At 45.3% G+C, this 15147-nt stretch overlaps 1 protein-coding gene across 12 annotated transcripts in view; it reads left to right on the forward strand.

The window, feature by feature from the left end:
• cep290 (centrosomal protein 290) overlaps positions 1 to 15147 on the forward strand; it is a 155660-nt gene extending 140513 nt beyond the window's left edge. For 9 of the 12 annotated variants that reach the window (XM_087997057.1, XM_087997054.1, XM_087997055.1 and 6 more), the window contains 6 exons: positions 6450 to 6622; positions 8430 to 8571; positions 10826 to 10899; positions 11312 to 11424; positions 12472 to 12575; positions 13530 to 15147. In XM_087997057.1, the coding sequence (XP_087853183.1) occupies positions 6450 to 6622; positions 8430 to 8571; positions 10826 to 10899; positions 11312 to 11424; positions 12472 to 12575; positions 13530 to 13718 (795 nt within the window). In that variant the 3' untranslated portion in view covers positions 13719 to 15147. Of the gene's footprint in view, positions 1 to 6449; positions 6623 to 8429; positions 8572 to 10825; positions 10900 to 11311; positions 11425 to 12471; positions 12576 to 13529 lie in introns of those variants that run through there. The other 3 variants (XM_087997058.1, XM_087997059.1, XM_087997062.1) reach the window with 2 other exon arrangements.

Consider the following 15147-nt stretch of genomic DNA (forward strand, 5'->3'; position numbering starts at 1 on the left):
GGCCTGGGGAGTCTTTGTACCCCTGTGGGAGGCGATTGTATGTGTACCGCTCTCCCTCGAAAGTGAAGGCAAACCACTCCTGACACTCTGGGTGCAGTGGAAGGCAGAAGAAAGCGTGAGCCAGGTCTATGACAGAGAAAAAGCGGCTGGCAGGCGTGAGCGCCTGCAGGGCAACGCAGGGGTCAGGGACCTTCAGGTTTAAAGTCTCCGTGGCTTCATTTATCCTTCGGAGGTCATGGACCATGCGCCACCCCTTGCCCATCCCCTTGGAGACGGGAAGGATTGGCGTAATCTAGTGTCCCCCCTTCATTTTCCTGAGGACCCCCACTTCTAGCAGTCCCCTGATTGTTGGGCGAATCCCTTCCCTCTGTTCTAAGGTGAGAGGATATTGTGTCACCCAGATGCAGCGTTTAACGGAAGGTTTCAGCTGCAGGTGGACTGCCCCGTCCAGTTGGCCAGTGTCCTGTGGGTGTACCGTCCAGAGGACGGGGTCTATATCACGCAGCAGTTGTGCCGCTTTCCAGTGGTCGACATTGTCCAAAAGGAGGGACCTGTCCACCGCCATTTTTTCGTAAATCCCTTCTTCTAGCATATCGATGGGGCGTCTCTGGAAGCAGCCATCCAGTGACACCTCATCTCCTATTTTTTGGTACTCGCATCGTAGTGCGGCAAGGACCATGGGTCCCAGGTTACGGGCCTTTGATCCGGGTGCTATTGCGAGTGTGACATGCGGGGCAGCCTGTTCCCCTAGCTGATACCACTCTGCCTGGTCCGGATACAGGCTGACTGCAGCTGCAATCCCTTCCTTCCCGGCAATGAGATACGTGAGTTTAACCATACCCCTTCTATCCCCCAGGTGGGCGTTGAAGCGGTCGTCGTACTCAGGGTCATAATGGGTGACATAATTTAGCGTTACGTGGTAGGGGTCTTTTGGGGGGAGGTATGTCTGGGAGCCTGGAATAGATGGGAGCCAGTTTTCAAACTCCCCCATCAATCCCCTTCCCTCCAACGCGTACAACAGCCGAATCCAGTAAATGTCTACAGATGTAACTCGCGAGTCCCCTGAAGTGGGGGCAAGCAAGAATTGTCCCATTCCCCTTAAGTCCGGGGAGCGATCCCCAGGCCAGAGGAGTCGCAACCCCTCAGTTGAACAGTGGATGCAGACCCCTAACTTGGTAAGAGCATCCCTCGCCAGCAGGTTAACTGGACACTTTGGGGCCAGGAGTAGGGGCAGAGAGATCTTTTGTTCCCCGATGGTTATTGTTGCTGGCATGGTGTAAGGCTGTTCCTCGACCATCCCCGAGAATCCCACAGTCTCCAGTATCCTGCCCGAGAGGGTCAGGCCCCTTGGTAATTTAGTAATTGTGGAGGCAGATGCCCCTGTGTCAATCAGAAATAGGAAGTTCTCCCCACACACCTTTCCTCGAATCATAGGGGGTCCATTGGGGGTGTCGCTTTGAGGGCCAGGGGACTGCAAGATTCTCGTGGGCACCGTCAGCACTCTTCCTCAGACCACCGGGAGTAGCTGTACTCGTCGGGCTCCATCAGTGCACCCTGTACCACCCCTTGTGTTCCCCTGCCCCGGGTCTGAACCCAACCTCTCCGTTTATTCGTATCCCCGGGTCTCTCATTACTGTCCCGTCTATCCCGTTCCCCGGGACGCAGTCCCGAGTGTTTAGTCATGAATCGATCTTCCCTTCCCTTGTCACACCCACGGGCGAAATGTCCAATCCCATTGCAGGACCAACACCTCACCCTCTGGTCACAGTTTTGAAAGTAATGGTCAGTTCCCTTACATGTCCAGCAGTGATCGCGCTGCCTTCCCCCCCGGAACCGCCTCTGTGCGTCTGAAGATAGCTGCTGTTGGCTGTCGTGGGCTGACACATCATGGCCGTCATATTCTGCCCTGTCAGGGCTGGGACGTGGCAGGGCCTTGCATGCATTGGGCTGTGGGGAACTGTACATCTGAGCGGCTGGAGGCACAAGCTCCCGCACGGCGCTCTTTGCCCCCACCTGCTCTAAAATTTTCCCAAACTGCTCTAAGATCTGTATAGTTGTCTTGGAGGCCTGCCCTTCGGCTTTCATCTTTTCCGATGTACGGTGCCTGTTCAGATAGTGATGTACCTGTTTCCTCCATATGTCCTCCTTCATTGAATCAATTTGCTCTGCACTGGTGCAGGGAGTCCCTCGGTCACCCGCCTCCGAAAATGTGCTATTGCCAAGGGAGAGCTATCTGGCCTTTCACCTGTCCCAGCCTCCCATAGGTCCCAGGCCCTCCCCAGGTATTCATGTACGTCCTCCCCGTCCTTTAGTCTGAGGGTCCCCAACGCGTCCAGCGAGAAAGTAGTGGGGAAGCTGTCCCGCAGGGACCGCCAGATTAAATTTCGGTAGAGGTCAAACGAGACAGTTTCATCTGACCTGGAACACCTAGCCAGTCTTTCTGCTCTGATCAGCGCCTCCTCTGCTCGGATGCATACCATTATGGTTCTAAAATCCGCCAGCGCTAGTTTCTCATGACAGGTCTCCCTCTCAAAAGTCGCTATCCAGGCAGACGCCCCGTTGGCAATCGGAGGAAGCCTCCTGACCAGGGCGTCTAGGTCTGTCCGTGACCAGGGGACGTACTTCTCTACCCCCATACTAGTGGCGAGAAGAGGCGCTTGAACGGGCGGCATAGTGGCGAAAGTCCCCTGCATTGGGCTGCCGTGGGGCCGTGGGAGTGATGTGTAGGACCCCTTATCAAAATCCCCAATAATCTCCTCCTCGTCCTCCGAGGAGGTGGTATGTAGCTGGGAGTCATACTTGCTCCCTCCCTTCACAAGCTTGCTCTGGAGGCGAGCTCCCGTAACAATTAAAGTGTCCCCTTCTGCAGCAAAGGACCTACTGTCTCGCCAGGAATTTTGAATTCCCCGGGGTGCCTGTTCAGACTTGGCGGACTGGCTATTCATTGAAGCCAATTTGTCATGTCTTCCCAGGGAAGGAAACTTTGGGGCATGGGAGCCATCCTGTCCCAGCATGGGGCAGCAACCTTCCCCTTGTACCTCTACGTCCTGTACTTCCCATCTCTGTTGGGTGCCGTCCAGCTGGCCGATCCGACACAGACTGCCCCCTGCCTTTACCATCCCCGTCCCGGCTGCGACCATTTCAGTGAGGGAATTTAGTTTCTGCTCATGATTATTGAGCACACTCTCCAGTCGCTCTGTTACACGGTCTCGGACCGGGTCCTCATACGCGATATTTCCCCCTAGAACTTTGACAACAGGCGCCTGTATGGTTGGCCCCTCGCAACGCGGTTGGAGCGGACACAGTGGTGCCCTGGTGTCCGCAAGCGGGGCCGTGGGCGATGCACCGGGAGCGGGTGATCCTGACTGTGGGCTGGTGTAAGGAGGTGGCGGACTTCCCTCGTGGTTGGCACCTTGGGTCGGCACGGCCACAGGAGAAGTGGCACGGTGGGCGGCGCGGTGGCACAGTGGTTAGCACTGCTGCCTCGCAGCGCCAGAGACCCGGGTTCAATTCCCGACTCAGGCGACTGACTGTGTGGAGTTTGCACGTTCTCCCCGTGTCTGCGTGGGTTTCCTCCGGGGGCTCCGGTTTCCTCCCACAGTCCAAAGATGTGCAAGTCAGGTGAATTGGCCATGCTAAATTGCCCGTAGTGTTAGGTAAAAAGGGGTAAATGTAGGGGTATGGGTGGGTTACGCTTCGGCGGGTCGGTGTGGACTTGTTGGGCCGAAGGGCCTGTTTCCACACTGTAAGTAATCTAATCTAATCTAAAAAAAGTGTAGGGGGTGGGCACGTCCACAGGGGAAGTGTAGGGGGTAGGGGGGTAAATTGGAGTTTGGCTCAGAGACCACTCAGGCTCACATTCCGGGACAGGACCCTGCTCATCCAATACTGGTGTGTGAATAGGTGAAATCGGTAAGTGGCTTTGGAAGCGTATCAGAAGCTCCCGCAAGTAAACGTCTTCATCCTCCCTTTTAGTGGAAGAGTTGGCTAAATTAAAAAACCCTTTCTTGGTATCCCCTTTCCTCTCCCGCAGGTAGGTTAGGATTTTAGCTTGGAAGGCATCAAATTCGCTTGTTGTAAAGAAGGGTTGGTCATCCTTAGGGAACCAGTTCTTAACCCGCCACAGCTTGAGACTATTCTCTAGGTTACGGACCTTTCTTTTAGCTTCCATAGCAGTATTATTCTCCCTTAACTGGGTCCTGATCTCCCCCAATATCTCCCCTGTTGGTGGCCGCGAGTTGGGGGTTTTCGGGACTGGGGTGGACTCGTTAGTGTATGCATCAGTGGGTAAAGTAACAGTCGCAGCTAAATAATCTAGCTCCCGGGTAAGACCGTCCGAAACAGTTGGGCCATTAGGGGAACAAACCGGTCTGTATCGCCACTGCGAGGTAAAGGTCACAACCATTTTTGTTTTCCATTCCCGGGAGCTATCAGTGCTCGGGGGTGCCCACCCAGCGGGGGGCTTGCCTAGCGCAATTGTTTGGAGAGCCGAATAATGTGGTGACCTGTAGAGACCGTCCAGAATCTTGATCATTAATGTGAGATTTTTAAATGTTTCCCTCAATCTTGTCAGGATAATTCCCTTTTGTTCTGGTGCTTGGGCAATCACCAGGTCCAACTTTTCCTTATGCAGGGCTACGCTATCCAGCAGTAACTGACTGTGAATAGGCATGTCCCCACCGTCCCTGCAGTGCCACCAGGGCACTCCGGGACGTGCTGTCCTGAGGTGAGTCAACTTAGGTGGTCCGAAATTCAGGTCCCCCATGTCGGGTCTCCCCTGAAGGGAACCGCTTCAAGAACAGTACGTCTTTCAAAGCCTGACCTTCGCGTGGCAGACCTCTGCTCTTAACAACCGGTCTAAGGCAGACGTCTGTACGGTTAAACCCTCTTTAGGAGAAGAGTTCCGACCTCTGTCACCCCGGGTATGTTTGGTGGTCACAACGAATATGCAAACAAAAAATTCGTCAGTTTTAGGTGCTCAGTAACATGGATCCAGGAAGTCGAATATGGTCAGCGCTCAGGTAGGAAACGTCAGGTAATCGTCAGGCAGAACAATCTGCAAAATCAGGCAAAACAGATATGCGCTCCGGCTCCAAAAGCTGCGCAAGGGACTCAGGCAAAAACAGATATGCGCTCCGGCTCCGAAAGCTGCGCAAGGGACTCAGGCAAAAACAGTTAGGCGTTAGTGAAATAAACACTCTAGGTAAGTTAAAAGGTTAGTAAAAGCTTACCAGTCAGGACTCTGCGATGCTGCTGTCAAATTGATCAGGTTTTTTGGGTTGGTGAGGGTCGGAGAGCAGACAAGAAACTAACTGAGAGAAAATCTAACTACTGGAAGCCTTAGATTTAACAGGCGCTTCCTCACCTTTAGAAAACTTCGGCCGAAGGTTGTCTGCTCCCTGATCCGCCAACGTTGCCAACTTGCCGTTGTCTCTTTTCCTTCCCGCGTCAGGCTCACCAAATGTTAAGATGGACCCGCGGGGTCCCGTCTTTGCGTGTTCTTTCGGAAGGAGAGACTCACACTGGCAACTATGGTTAGACGCAGACAGCCGTTTATTCACAGAATCTTAACTGGTACAACGAATCTACAAGCATGCATTCGTTGGAGAAGGCGTTCTCCCTTCTCGTTCAAACTTGACACAATTATACTTCGCGCTGCCTGGAGTCCCCGGTCAGTTCGCCTTCCCCATTGGTCCATTCATCTGCGCGCGCTGGGGATCCGTCCTCCTATTGGCCGCATCGAAGTGCCTGTCCAGCTCCTGCTGTGCTTGACAATGGCTCAGCCATCCCCGGGAGCGGTTCCGATCCCCTATTCAATAGTTCATTGTTTCAAGGAATTACTATGCGTCTGACAGGCTAGCCATTTTCAATAGTTTCAGTTTAACTAAATTGACAATTACACTTATCAACTTTAGACTTAAATAGAGCCATTCACACTTAACAGTTACAGGTTCCGATAGAGCAATTCACACTTGTCTAACAGTTACAGATTCCGATCGGTTTCTTTATTAATCCCGAGTTTCGATGGGGCAATTGATACTGGCTGGTATTTACAGGCTCCAAGATTTAATTAACATTATGCATATCCCTTACAAGCTCCAGCCAGGTAGTCATGCAGTCGCCAGCAGCAGCTCGCTTGGCTGTTGTTAACCATTTCAGGGCTGGAACTAGAAGTGTCTGTTGCAGAACTAGTGTCACCCTCCCTAGCCCTACATTAAACACCCCAGTGAAATCTCCCCAACAAGATGTACAGCAAATGAAAGGTAATTGAACTATGTGTGCTCAGTTTCTCTCTCCACTGTTGCTGTTTGACTTGTCTGCACTTTTTTTTAGTTTTGATTGCCCTGCATAATTTTTCTCTTGAAAGTGTTAAAAGTCACTTCTGATGACCCACAACTGACCAGAGATGTAGTTGGGTTTTGTTTTTTTTAATATTTGTTCTGTGACAGGAAGGTGACTGTACTGAAAAACTGCGAATTGCTAAAAGCAACCTGGAGATTATGAACGAGAAGCTAAGCGTGCAGTTGGAAGAGACCAATAAACGATTAAGTTTTGCTGAGAGTAGGGGTCCGCAACTCGAGGGCGCAGACAGCAAAAGTTGGAAGTCCATTGTAGTCACAAGGTATCACTTTAATCTCCCATATGTAAAGTGTAGAAACCTTGCAGGCTAACATCAAACTGATGGTCACTTGGTGGATAGCATAATGCTGGGACTAAATGCAAACCTTACTGAGAATTTGATAACAGTATAATGTATTATCTTGAAAGTTTGGGCATATTTATGTTACAGTTATATATCTTCCCCTTCATCTGGTCTGAGTTTTTTTCACCTCTTCCAGGAGATTACATCGCTTAGGGTAGAGCATTGATAATGTTGTAATGCAAAAGATATCACAGCTGCACGGGTCCATAGATCTTTCCATGTCTGACATCCCTTAAATGTAAGAACATTCAGCAAAATGTGTGGGGGTTAAAAAAAAGCAAATTGTTGGCAGTCATGGATCTTGCGTAGTAATCCAATTTAATTCTTGTATTTTAGGCAAGTTTTGATGAGGACAGGGTGTACAGAATGGCTCGGTTCTTTAGTTTGCAGGAGGGAGGAAGGATTTGGATTGAGGAATTATCTTCGTTGTGGGTCAGGTCTCAAATACAACAGAACTTGTTTTAAATTAAAATTTTAAAATTTGTTGAAATAAGACAGTAAAGGGGATAAAGAGTTATTTTTAATAACATTTTAGAGCAGGTAAAACAGTAGGAGCAATGAATGGGGGAAGAAGGGAAGTTTGTATTTAAAAAACAAACTGGTTTGACTGGATGTGATTCACAATCATGTCTCCAGTTTGAGGAAATTCAGTTGTGAAGGTAGATTAGAGAAATGAGAATAATTCTTTGGACTAGAAGAGACTGAGAGGAGATTTGACCGAGGTGCTCAAAACCATTTTTATCTGAACAGAGTGGATCAGAGGCTAGTCCACTAAATTAATGAAGTGAAATAGAACCTTTGGCCATCTAAATTGTAGCATTGTAATGTATCCACACAGTACTGGGGTCTAAGTCCTGGAACACCATCATCATAGCACTTCCATGTATCTACATCCTAAGGACTGCAGCAGTTCAAGAAAGCAACTCACCCCTACCTTCTTGAGGGTAATTAAGGATGAGCATCAAGTTCTGGCCTAGACAACAACGCCTATAACCGTTAAAACTCTTTTTAAAAACATCAGCCTCATTTCACGGTTATGGTTGTTAGCATGTTGTGGTAGGCAGATAGGGACTTGCAGGGAACAGAAAACTAACTATTCAAGAGACAAAGTTTCCTTAACCACTCTGTTAAGTAGGCATGAGTTCCTTCCTGGACTGAAGTTCAAGGGCCAGTGAGGATTTTCAGCTCCACTGGGAGCCTTGACTCTTTGGCAGCACAAGTTAGTTAGCTCCCCTCTGTAAGTGAGACTCCTGCCCACTCTCTTTGCTCTCTATGGATCCTCTTAAAGAGAAGGAATAGAATTCCTGGAGTCACCTGGAAACTCCCCCAGATACATTCCCTTCACGAGTGGTAATTTAGCAGATTTATCCATAGCTGATTACTAATGAAAAATGGTTGGACTAGAAACATTGGGCAGAATCCAGCAATAACCGGTTCTATTCCATTTCCAGTTTCTGGATATATGATTGTCCCAGTACTGATTACAGCTTAGGTGGAATTTTGAGTTGATCTTGATTAAATTGAACACTTAAGAATTAACTGCTGTTAAAAAAGCAGATTTACTTTTGATACTTTCACATTGAGTTAATAATGAAATATTTCAAAGTAAAGTGGATAACAAGGATGGCTTGCTTAAAGTTCAACCTTGTCAATTGTAATAGCAATTGGAGAATTTCTTACATTATTGTAAAGACCAAAGAGTAATTAATTCCTTCATGCTTTAAAGAATGTATGAGAGTAAGATAAAGGAGATGGAGACAGACATTACAAAAAAGAGCCAAAACCTCAACGACCTTAGACAGCTGCTGAGAGAATCGACTGATAATGAGCAAAAGTTATCAAAACAAATAGGAGAACTGGAGGAACAGGTGAGAGAAGAATTGTGATATTATTCTGGTCATGTGTGAATGCATAGACTCTTAGAAGGCAGAAGGAGGCTATTGGGCTCCAAGTAGCTACGATTGCTTTTTGCAAGTGATTCTTTAGTCCCACCCCTGCTCTTTGCTCATAGTCTACAGTTTCCTCCACTTCATGTCTTTATCTTATTCCCTGCCATAATGTACCAATGTTAAATTCCTCAATGCACATCTATAAGACCATAAGACATAGGAATGGAAGTAAGGCCATTCAGCCCATCAAGTCCACTCCGCCATTTAATCATGGCTGATGGGCATTTCAACTCCACTTACCCACACTCTCCCCATATCCCTTAATTCCTTGCGAGATCAAGAATTTATCAATCTCTGCCTTGAAGACATTTAACGTCTCAGCTTCCACTGCGCTCCGTGGCAATGAATTCCACAGGTTCAGCACTCTCTGGCTGAAGAAATGTCTCCTCATTTCCGTTCTAAATTGACCCCCTCTAATTCCAAGGCTGTGCCCACAGGTCCTAGTCTCCCCACTTAACAGAAACAACTTACCAGCATCCACCCTTTCCAAGCCATGCATTATCTTGTAAGTTTCTATTCGATCTCCCTTCAATCTTCTAAACTCGAATGAATACAATCCCAGGATCCTCAGCCGTTCATCATATGTTAGGCCTACCATTCCAAGGATCATCCGTGTGAACCTCTGCTGAACACGCTCCAGTGCATGTCCTTCCTGAGGTACAGGGCCCAAAACTGGACGCAGTATTCTAAATGGGGCCTAACTAGGGATTTATAAAGTCTCAGTAGCACATTGCTGCTTTTACATTCCAACCCTCTTGAGATAAGTGACAGCATTATTATATTTCTTTCTTAATCACGCAAGTCAAACTTTAGAGAATCCTTGACCAGCACGCCCAGATCCCTTTACATTTCAGCTTTGTGAATTTTCTCATTGTTTAGAAAATAGTCTTTGCCGTTGAATTTCATCAGCCATTTCCTGGACCACTCTCCTAAACTGTTTGAATCTTTCTGCAGCCTCCCCACCCCCTCAGTACTACCTGCCCGTCCGCTTAACTTTGTATCATCAGCGAAATTTGCCAGAATGCCCCACTCCCTTCATCCAGGTCATTAATATATAAAGTGAACAGCTGTGGCCCCAACACTCAACCCTGCGGGACACCACATGTCACTAGCTGCCATTCAAAAAAAAACCTTTTATCCCAACTCTCTGCCTTCTGTCAGACAGCCAATCCTCAATCCATGCCAGTAGCTCACCTCGAACACCGTGGGCCCTCACCTTACTCAGCAGCCTCCCGTGAGGCACCTTATCAAAGGCCTTTTGGAAACCTAGATAGATAACATCCACTGGGTTTCCCTGGTCTAACCTAGTTGTTACCTCTTCAAAGGATTCCAACAAAAAGAAATCCAATGTCAGTGTGCTCCTCAGACAACTATTAAAGGATGAATTAACTTTAAGTATACTGAAATTTTCCATCTACCAATTTAAAGGGAAAACCAACATTTATACTGTATGAGTGTGTTGATCATGGAAAACGAACTGTGATTGGTACAAGTGTTGTCAGGGAGTACGAACCAGTTAATAATGATTTGACAAGTTAAATTTATAAAATTTAAAAGCAGACAAGTTGACTCTGATTGGTTTGGGCTTTGCCCGGAGAAGTGAGCTAGTGAATGGTTAATATCTATTTTACTGAGTTGCAACTAAAGACTACTGAAGAGAAGTTCCACTACTCCAACCATCTCTGGTTTTCTCCCTCCCCACAGTCATTTCTTTGCTGCTTCTCTAATTGAGCAACCTGCTGACACTGAGGTATGGCTGACAATTCTGAGAAAAAGAACAAATTGTTTCAACAGTGGAGAGGAGACGGAGAGACATAATTAAGCTCTGCAACGTTACCTGTTGAAAGTTTTCTGTGTAATAATATTCTTAATGGAAATTTTTAAACATTTCATGCCTTGGGGAATGGACTATCTAGAAAATTAATTGAATACAGAGAGCATGGATTGCCTAAGTTGGTAATGAGGATTTGAATGTTCTCTGGAACACTGAGCAGGGTTTGGATTCCTGTTCTCATCAGCCAGTTATTCATGTTTCAGAAATGAATTCAAGTTTTAAACTACTGTATAAAGTATATCAATAAATTACCAACTACCTGTTCCCTTAGTTTGCATTAATTGTAATCATAAGACATGTAAAAGTCATGGACGGGACCACTTTGTTTCTCTGCTGCAGATTGAAGTTCTTAAGCATTTCCCTGAAGAAGCTAAAACAGAGCCAGGCCTGACCAGAGAACTTCAGTTACTAAGGTATGAACTTCTGTTATGTGGACACTTGAACTTGGGAAGTGGCCATGATCTTAATGTAACACACAAACTGTACTTGGTACTAAACTGGATTCCTATATCCAGCTGCCCATCCTTCTACAAACTACTTGATCACCTTTGGCATTGCTCATGGCTGGCCTGGTCCTTTCAGGGTTATTGCTGTGAACTGACAAATGCAGATAATTGTAGTTAAACTTATCAAGTTAAACCTGAATGGAGTTATATCTACTTGTCGATTTAGTAACTGGCATTAAGGTTAGTTCCATCCGTAACAGCCACATCGTAATGAACAGAACTTGAGTATGTGATAAATCGCATTTGTGGTGATTTTTGAGAACTTAAAAGATGTGTATCTGTAAATTCTAATTATCTTTTATTTCATTCAACTGAAAAGACTGACAAATGACCGATTAGAAAAGGAAAAAGCTGAACTTCTCCACCATCTCAAGATGTGCAGGAAGCAAACAGGTGAAACGGCAGAAGGCAGCAGTGGCACCAGTAGAAATGGTAACTCTTACAATTCTCAAGTTCCATATCACTACTGAACACGTATATTATCAGAATGAAGTTTTCCATATCTTCAATTAACCAGGCATCTATTTAGCACATGCAAGATGGTTTACTTGAATGTACTTCAGAATATGGCACAACCAAAGAAAATCTACTTGCCCCAGGCATGAGAGGGCAGTAGTCTCCTGCAGAGAGGATACAGGGGAATTCAAGTTAACGAGAGTGGGCTGGGGAAGGCCACATCTCCCTTACTGTCACTGTTACCTGGGCCTCCATAATACAGGTGAGCTTTCTCATTGAATCCACCCATTACTGGGTGCTGTTGGAAACTTATCATGAAGATGAGATTCCTAGATTCCTTTAGCCTGGAAGGAAACTGGAGGGATTTTCCTTCCTTCTTTACAATATGTTAATAGTTGATTCTTTTAATCCCCATTCTCCTTTTCAGTGCAAGAACTCCCCACAAACTGGCTGTCAGCCTAGTTATCCAAAAGAATAAGTCCAAATTTGTGACTTTGCCTGTAACTTTAAGTCCCATGTTTAGTGGGGGGTGTAAGGACAGAAACAAAGCTCCAGACTCCACCTAATTAAAGCAGAGCATTTAAAGCCTTGGTAGTTGTTGGGAGAAGGGAGTGTTTCCACATCTATTTTCAGCTCCGATCGCCACTCATGGATACACCTGCTAACATTCTAGGAGGACTAAAAGTGTACATTTCTATAGCATCTTTGATGTAATAATAGGTTTAAGGAGGGAACGCCAGAGCTTAGAACCCAGGCAACTGAAGGCAAGGTTGCCAATGACCGTCAGTAAAATCTCAGGTACTCAAGAAGCTAGAATTAGAGAAACACTGAAATCTCTGAGCTTTGTTGAGCTGAGGAAAGTTTAGATTACTCATTTACAGGAGTTAAGCTAAACAATCTAATCCACATCTTGACTGAAAAGCCTAATGATTGGTCAGCTGAAACTGACTCCATTTCCAAGATGCCTTGTCTGACAAAATACTTAATTTTCAATAACTTTTTGCTGTATATAACCTGTTACAGTTTGCGACGATGGATTAGGCAGTAAAGAGGACAAGCTGACAGGAGAACTATTGGAATTGCAAACTCAACTCAAGGCATCAGACCTAGAGAAACAGCAACTGCAGGTAAGCTGTCTTGCCTAGATCACTAAACTGTTAGCAGCATTTTACACTGTGTAAGAGTCATGATTGGAATTTATAAAGCAAACTGGTGTCAGACCACAGTAGCAAGTTGTGATCTGGAATGGGCTTTGTCAGGACGTTGGAAGTAACTTCAAGCTGTGAGAAAAGAGAAGAGGATCCAACTGGTTGACTGTCTGAAAGAACTAACTGACCTGATGAGCTAAATGGCCTCCTGCTGTTCTGCATCATTTATCATGGTTACAGGCATGCTGTGTATTTGTACACGAACTTCAACAATCAGAGGTTAAAACTGTTCATTTTGGTTCTCATTGGGATTTATAACTCAACTTTCAGTCCCACCTTTTGCTACTAACAGAAACAGGATTAGGCCATTCGGCTCCAACGTTCATTATAACCATGTGATCTCCAACCCAGTACACAGTTCCTGCTTTCGGCCCATATCCTTTGATCCCTTTAGCCCTATGAACTACATCTATCTACTTGAAAACATTGATTGGTTTGGTGTAAACCCTGTCTGTGGCATTCACTGGGTGAATCTGACCTCAATGGTAGCTTTTTAATTCTGGATTGAAATTCTCTAGCTGCAGTACCAGGATTCAGCCTAGTGGCTCCAGCTCATTAGTCTTTGCCTCAAAATTACTCATCCAGTAACTCTGCTGGATGGTGAGGCAGTTTCTAATTGATGAGCATAGGCAACTGAATGTATAAAGGACTTGTTAGCAGAAAACTGACTGTATCCACTGGAAATGCATTATTTTTTATTAATTGAGCTATTCTCGCTGAACTCTTAGAAATTAACAAAATATCACCAAAAACTCTTCAGAATGGCTAGGAAAGAAAATCAGAATCTATTCCCACTCTAAGGTTTTGCTACAAGTTCCAAAACAATTTTAAATGTTATTTACAGGGTAATTTAATTAATCTTTTGGTTTCTAGGAAGAGATACAACAGCTGAAAAAAGAACTGAAGAACTTTGACCCTTCCTTTTTTGAGGAACTTGAGGATTTGAAGTTCAATTACAATCAGGAAGTTAAACGGAACATTCTTCTCGAAGAACAATTGCAGAAATTAGCGAAGCAGTTTGGAGTCCCAGTGACTATCCCGGAAAATATTTCTACAGATTAAGCGGAACATCTCAAAGTTCATTATTAGATGTTTCCTTTGAGAGGTTGAACTTATCAAGTTCAACAATTCTATTTATAATTTACAGTACTTCAGTACACCCTTTCAGAACAGCTGCCTCATTTAGTCAGATCGTGCCTGATCTCTCCTTGAAGTACATTAACAAGTATCTAGTAATGTGTTTTAAAAGTTCCAGTTGTCCCTCAGCCTTTTTTCGGAGAAAAGTGCTCTCGGTTTCTGCCACCCAACTTTGTTTACCCGATTGGCCAATCCTACCGCCATCTGACAGCATTTAATCGGAGGCTTTTTTCTTAGTTTAACCAGGGCTCACATCCAAAGCATTGTCCCTTTAAACGTTGTATTTTTCCACTTTCCCATCGAGACCAAACTTTTCAGATCTTTAACACGTGCTCAAGCAACATTTGATGCTAGTCCATTTAAAAACTGGAGCTCTGTGAAAAGGAGAGGTTAAGGTGCTGAAGGAGCAAATGGTGCTCCTCACCTTTGATGGTTCCTCCATGGGATTTCTATAGATGGCCATCCATAGAAGACCCATCACAGATGTCAAACCAAGCAAATCGCAGGTGTGTGTTTCATTCTCTTTGTAGTCAGGCTCCATCCCATTCACCAAACACTCAGCCCTCAGTAATAGTAACTGGATGAAGACAACAACTCAACTTTGAGCTTGATTCTACAGCACCTCCCTGGCCTCAACCAATGAGTAAAGCAGACGAGTGAAGTCAACAAAATAACTTTGTCACAATGCACATAGAAGACGACAAGACCCATGACATGGATAGAATTTAACATCTTAGCTCTGTTGCCTACCGCACGTAACATTTAAAATGTGAGTGAGCTCCTTTGGTTAGTGTTGTGAAAGCAAAAAGCTCATCAGTCAGCACACTTCTCTCTACACTTCCTTCCCATCCCCCAATCTTTCATTTTAATCCTGCAATCCATTTTCCTATTATGCAGAGTGGGAGCAAACTTCTCCCATCAACATTCGCAAACTTAGATATGTACACATACAGGAATAATGTTAAGGACTACTGATCCATTTAAAGAGATCAATGACTTTCCATTCAGTACAGACTGGCTACTTATTGGTCAATACTTTTAACTGAGGCCTGTAATCAAGATGGATTTTTGTGCAAAAATTCAAATCATCTATTTTTGAATAGTCACACTGAAAAAGAGGCAAAAGTATTTTTGTAGAATGTATTTATATGTTGATTATTGTACTGTAGAACAGTCTTCACAGAATAAGATTGTTATTTATTACATTTACAGTTGAACAGTTTGTTAGAGGGAACTTTGCTCTGTATCTAATTTGGAAAGTTTCTGATGCTAAGTGTATATTCCATTTCTTAACATGAACATTCCTCACTTTTTCATTTTTACTAAAAGGTAATAAAAAATCATTGAATATCTA

The sequence above is a fragment of the Chiloscyllium plagiosum genome, unplaced genomic scaffold, assembly GCF_037043375.1.
Source record: "Chiloscyllium plagiosum isolate Xiang-an unplaced genomic scaffold, Cpla_swu_hap1 HiC_scaffold_19, whole genome shotgun sequence".
Taxonomy (NCBI): domain Eukaryota; kingdom Metazoa; phylum Chordata; class Chondrichthyes; order Orectolobiformes; family Hemiscylliidae; genus Chiloscyllium; species Chiloscyllium plagiosum.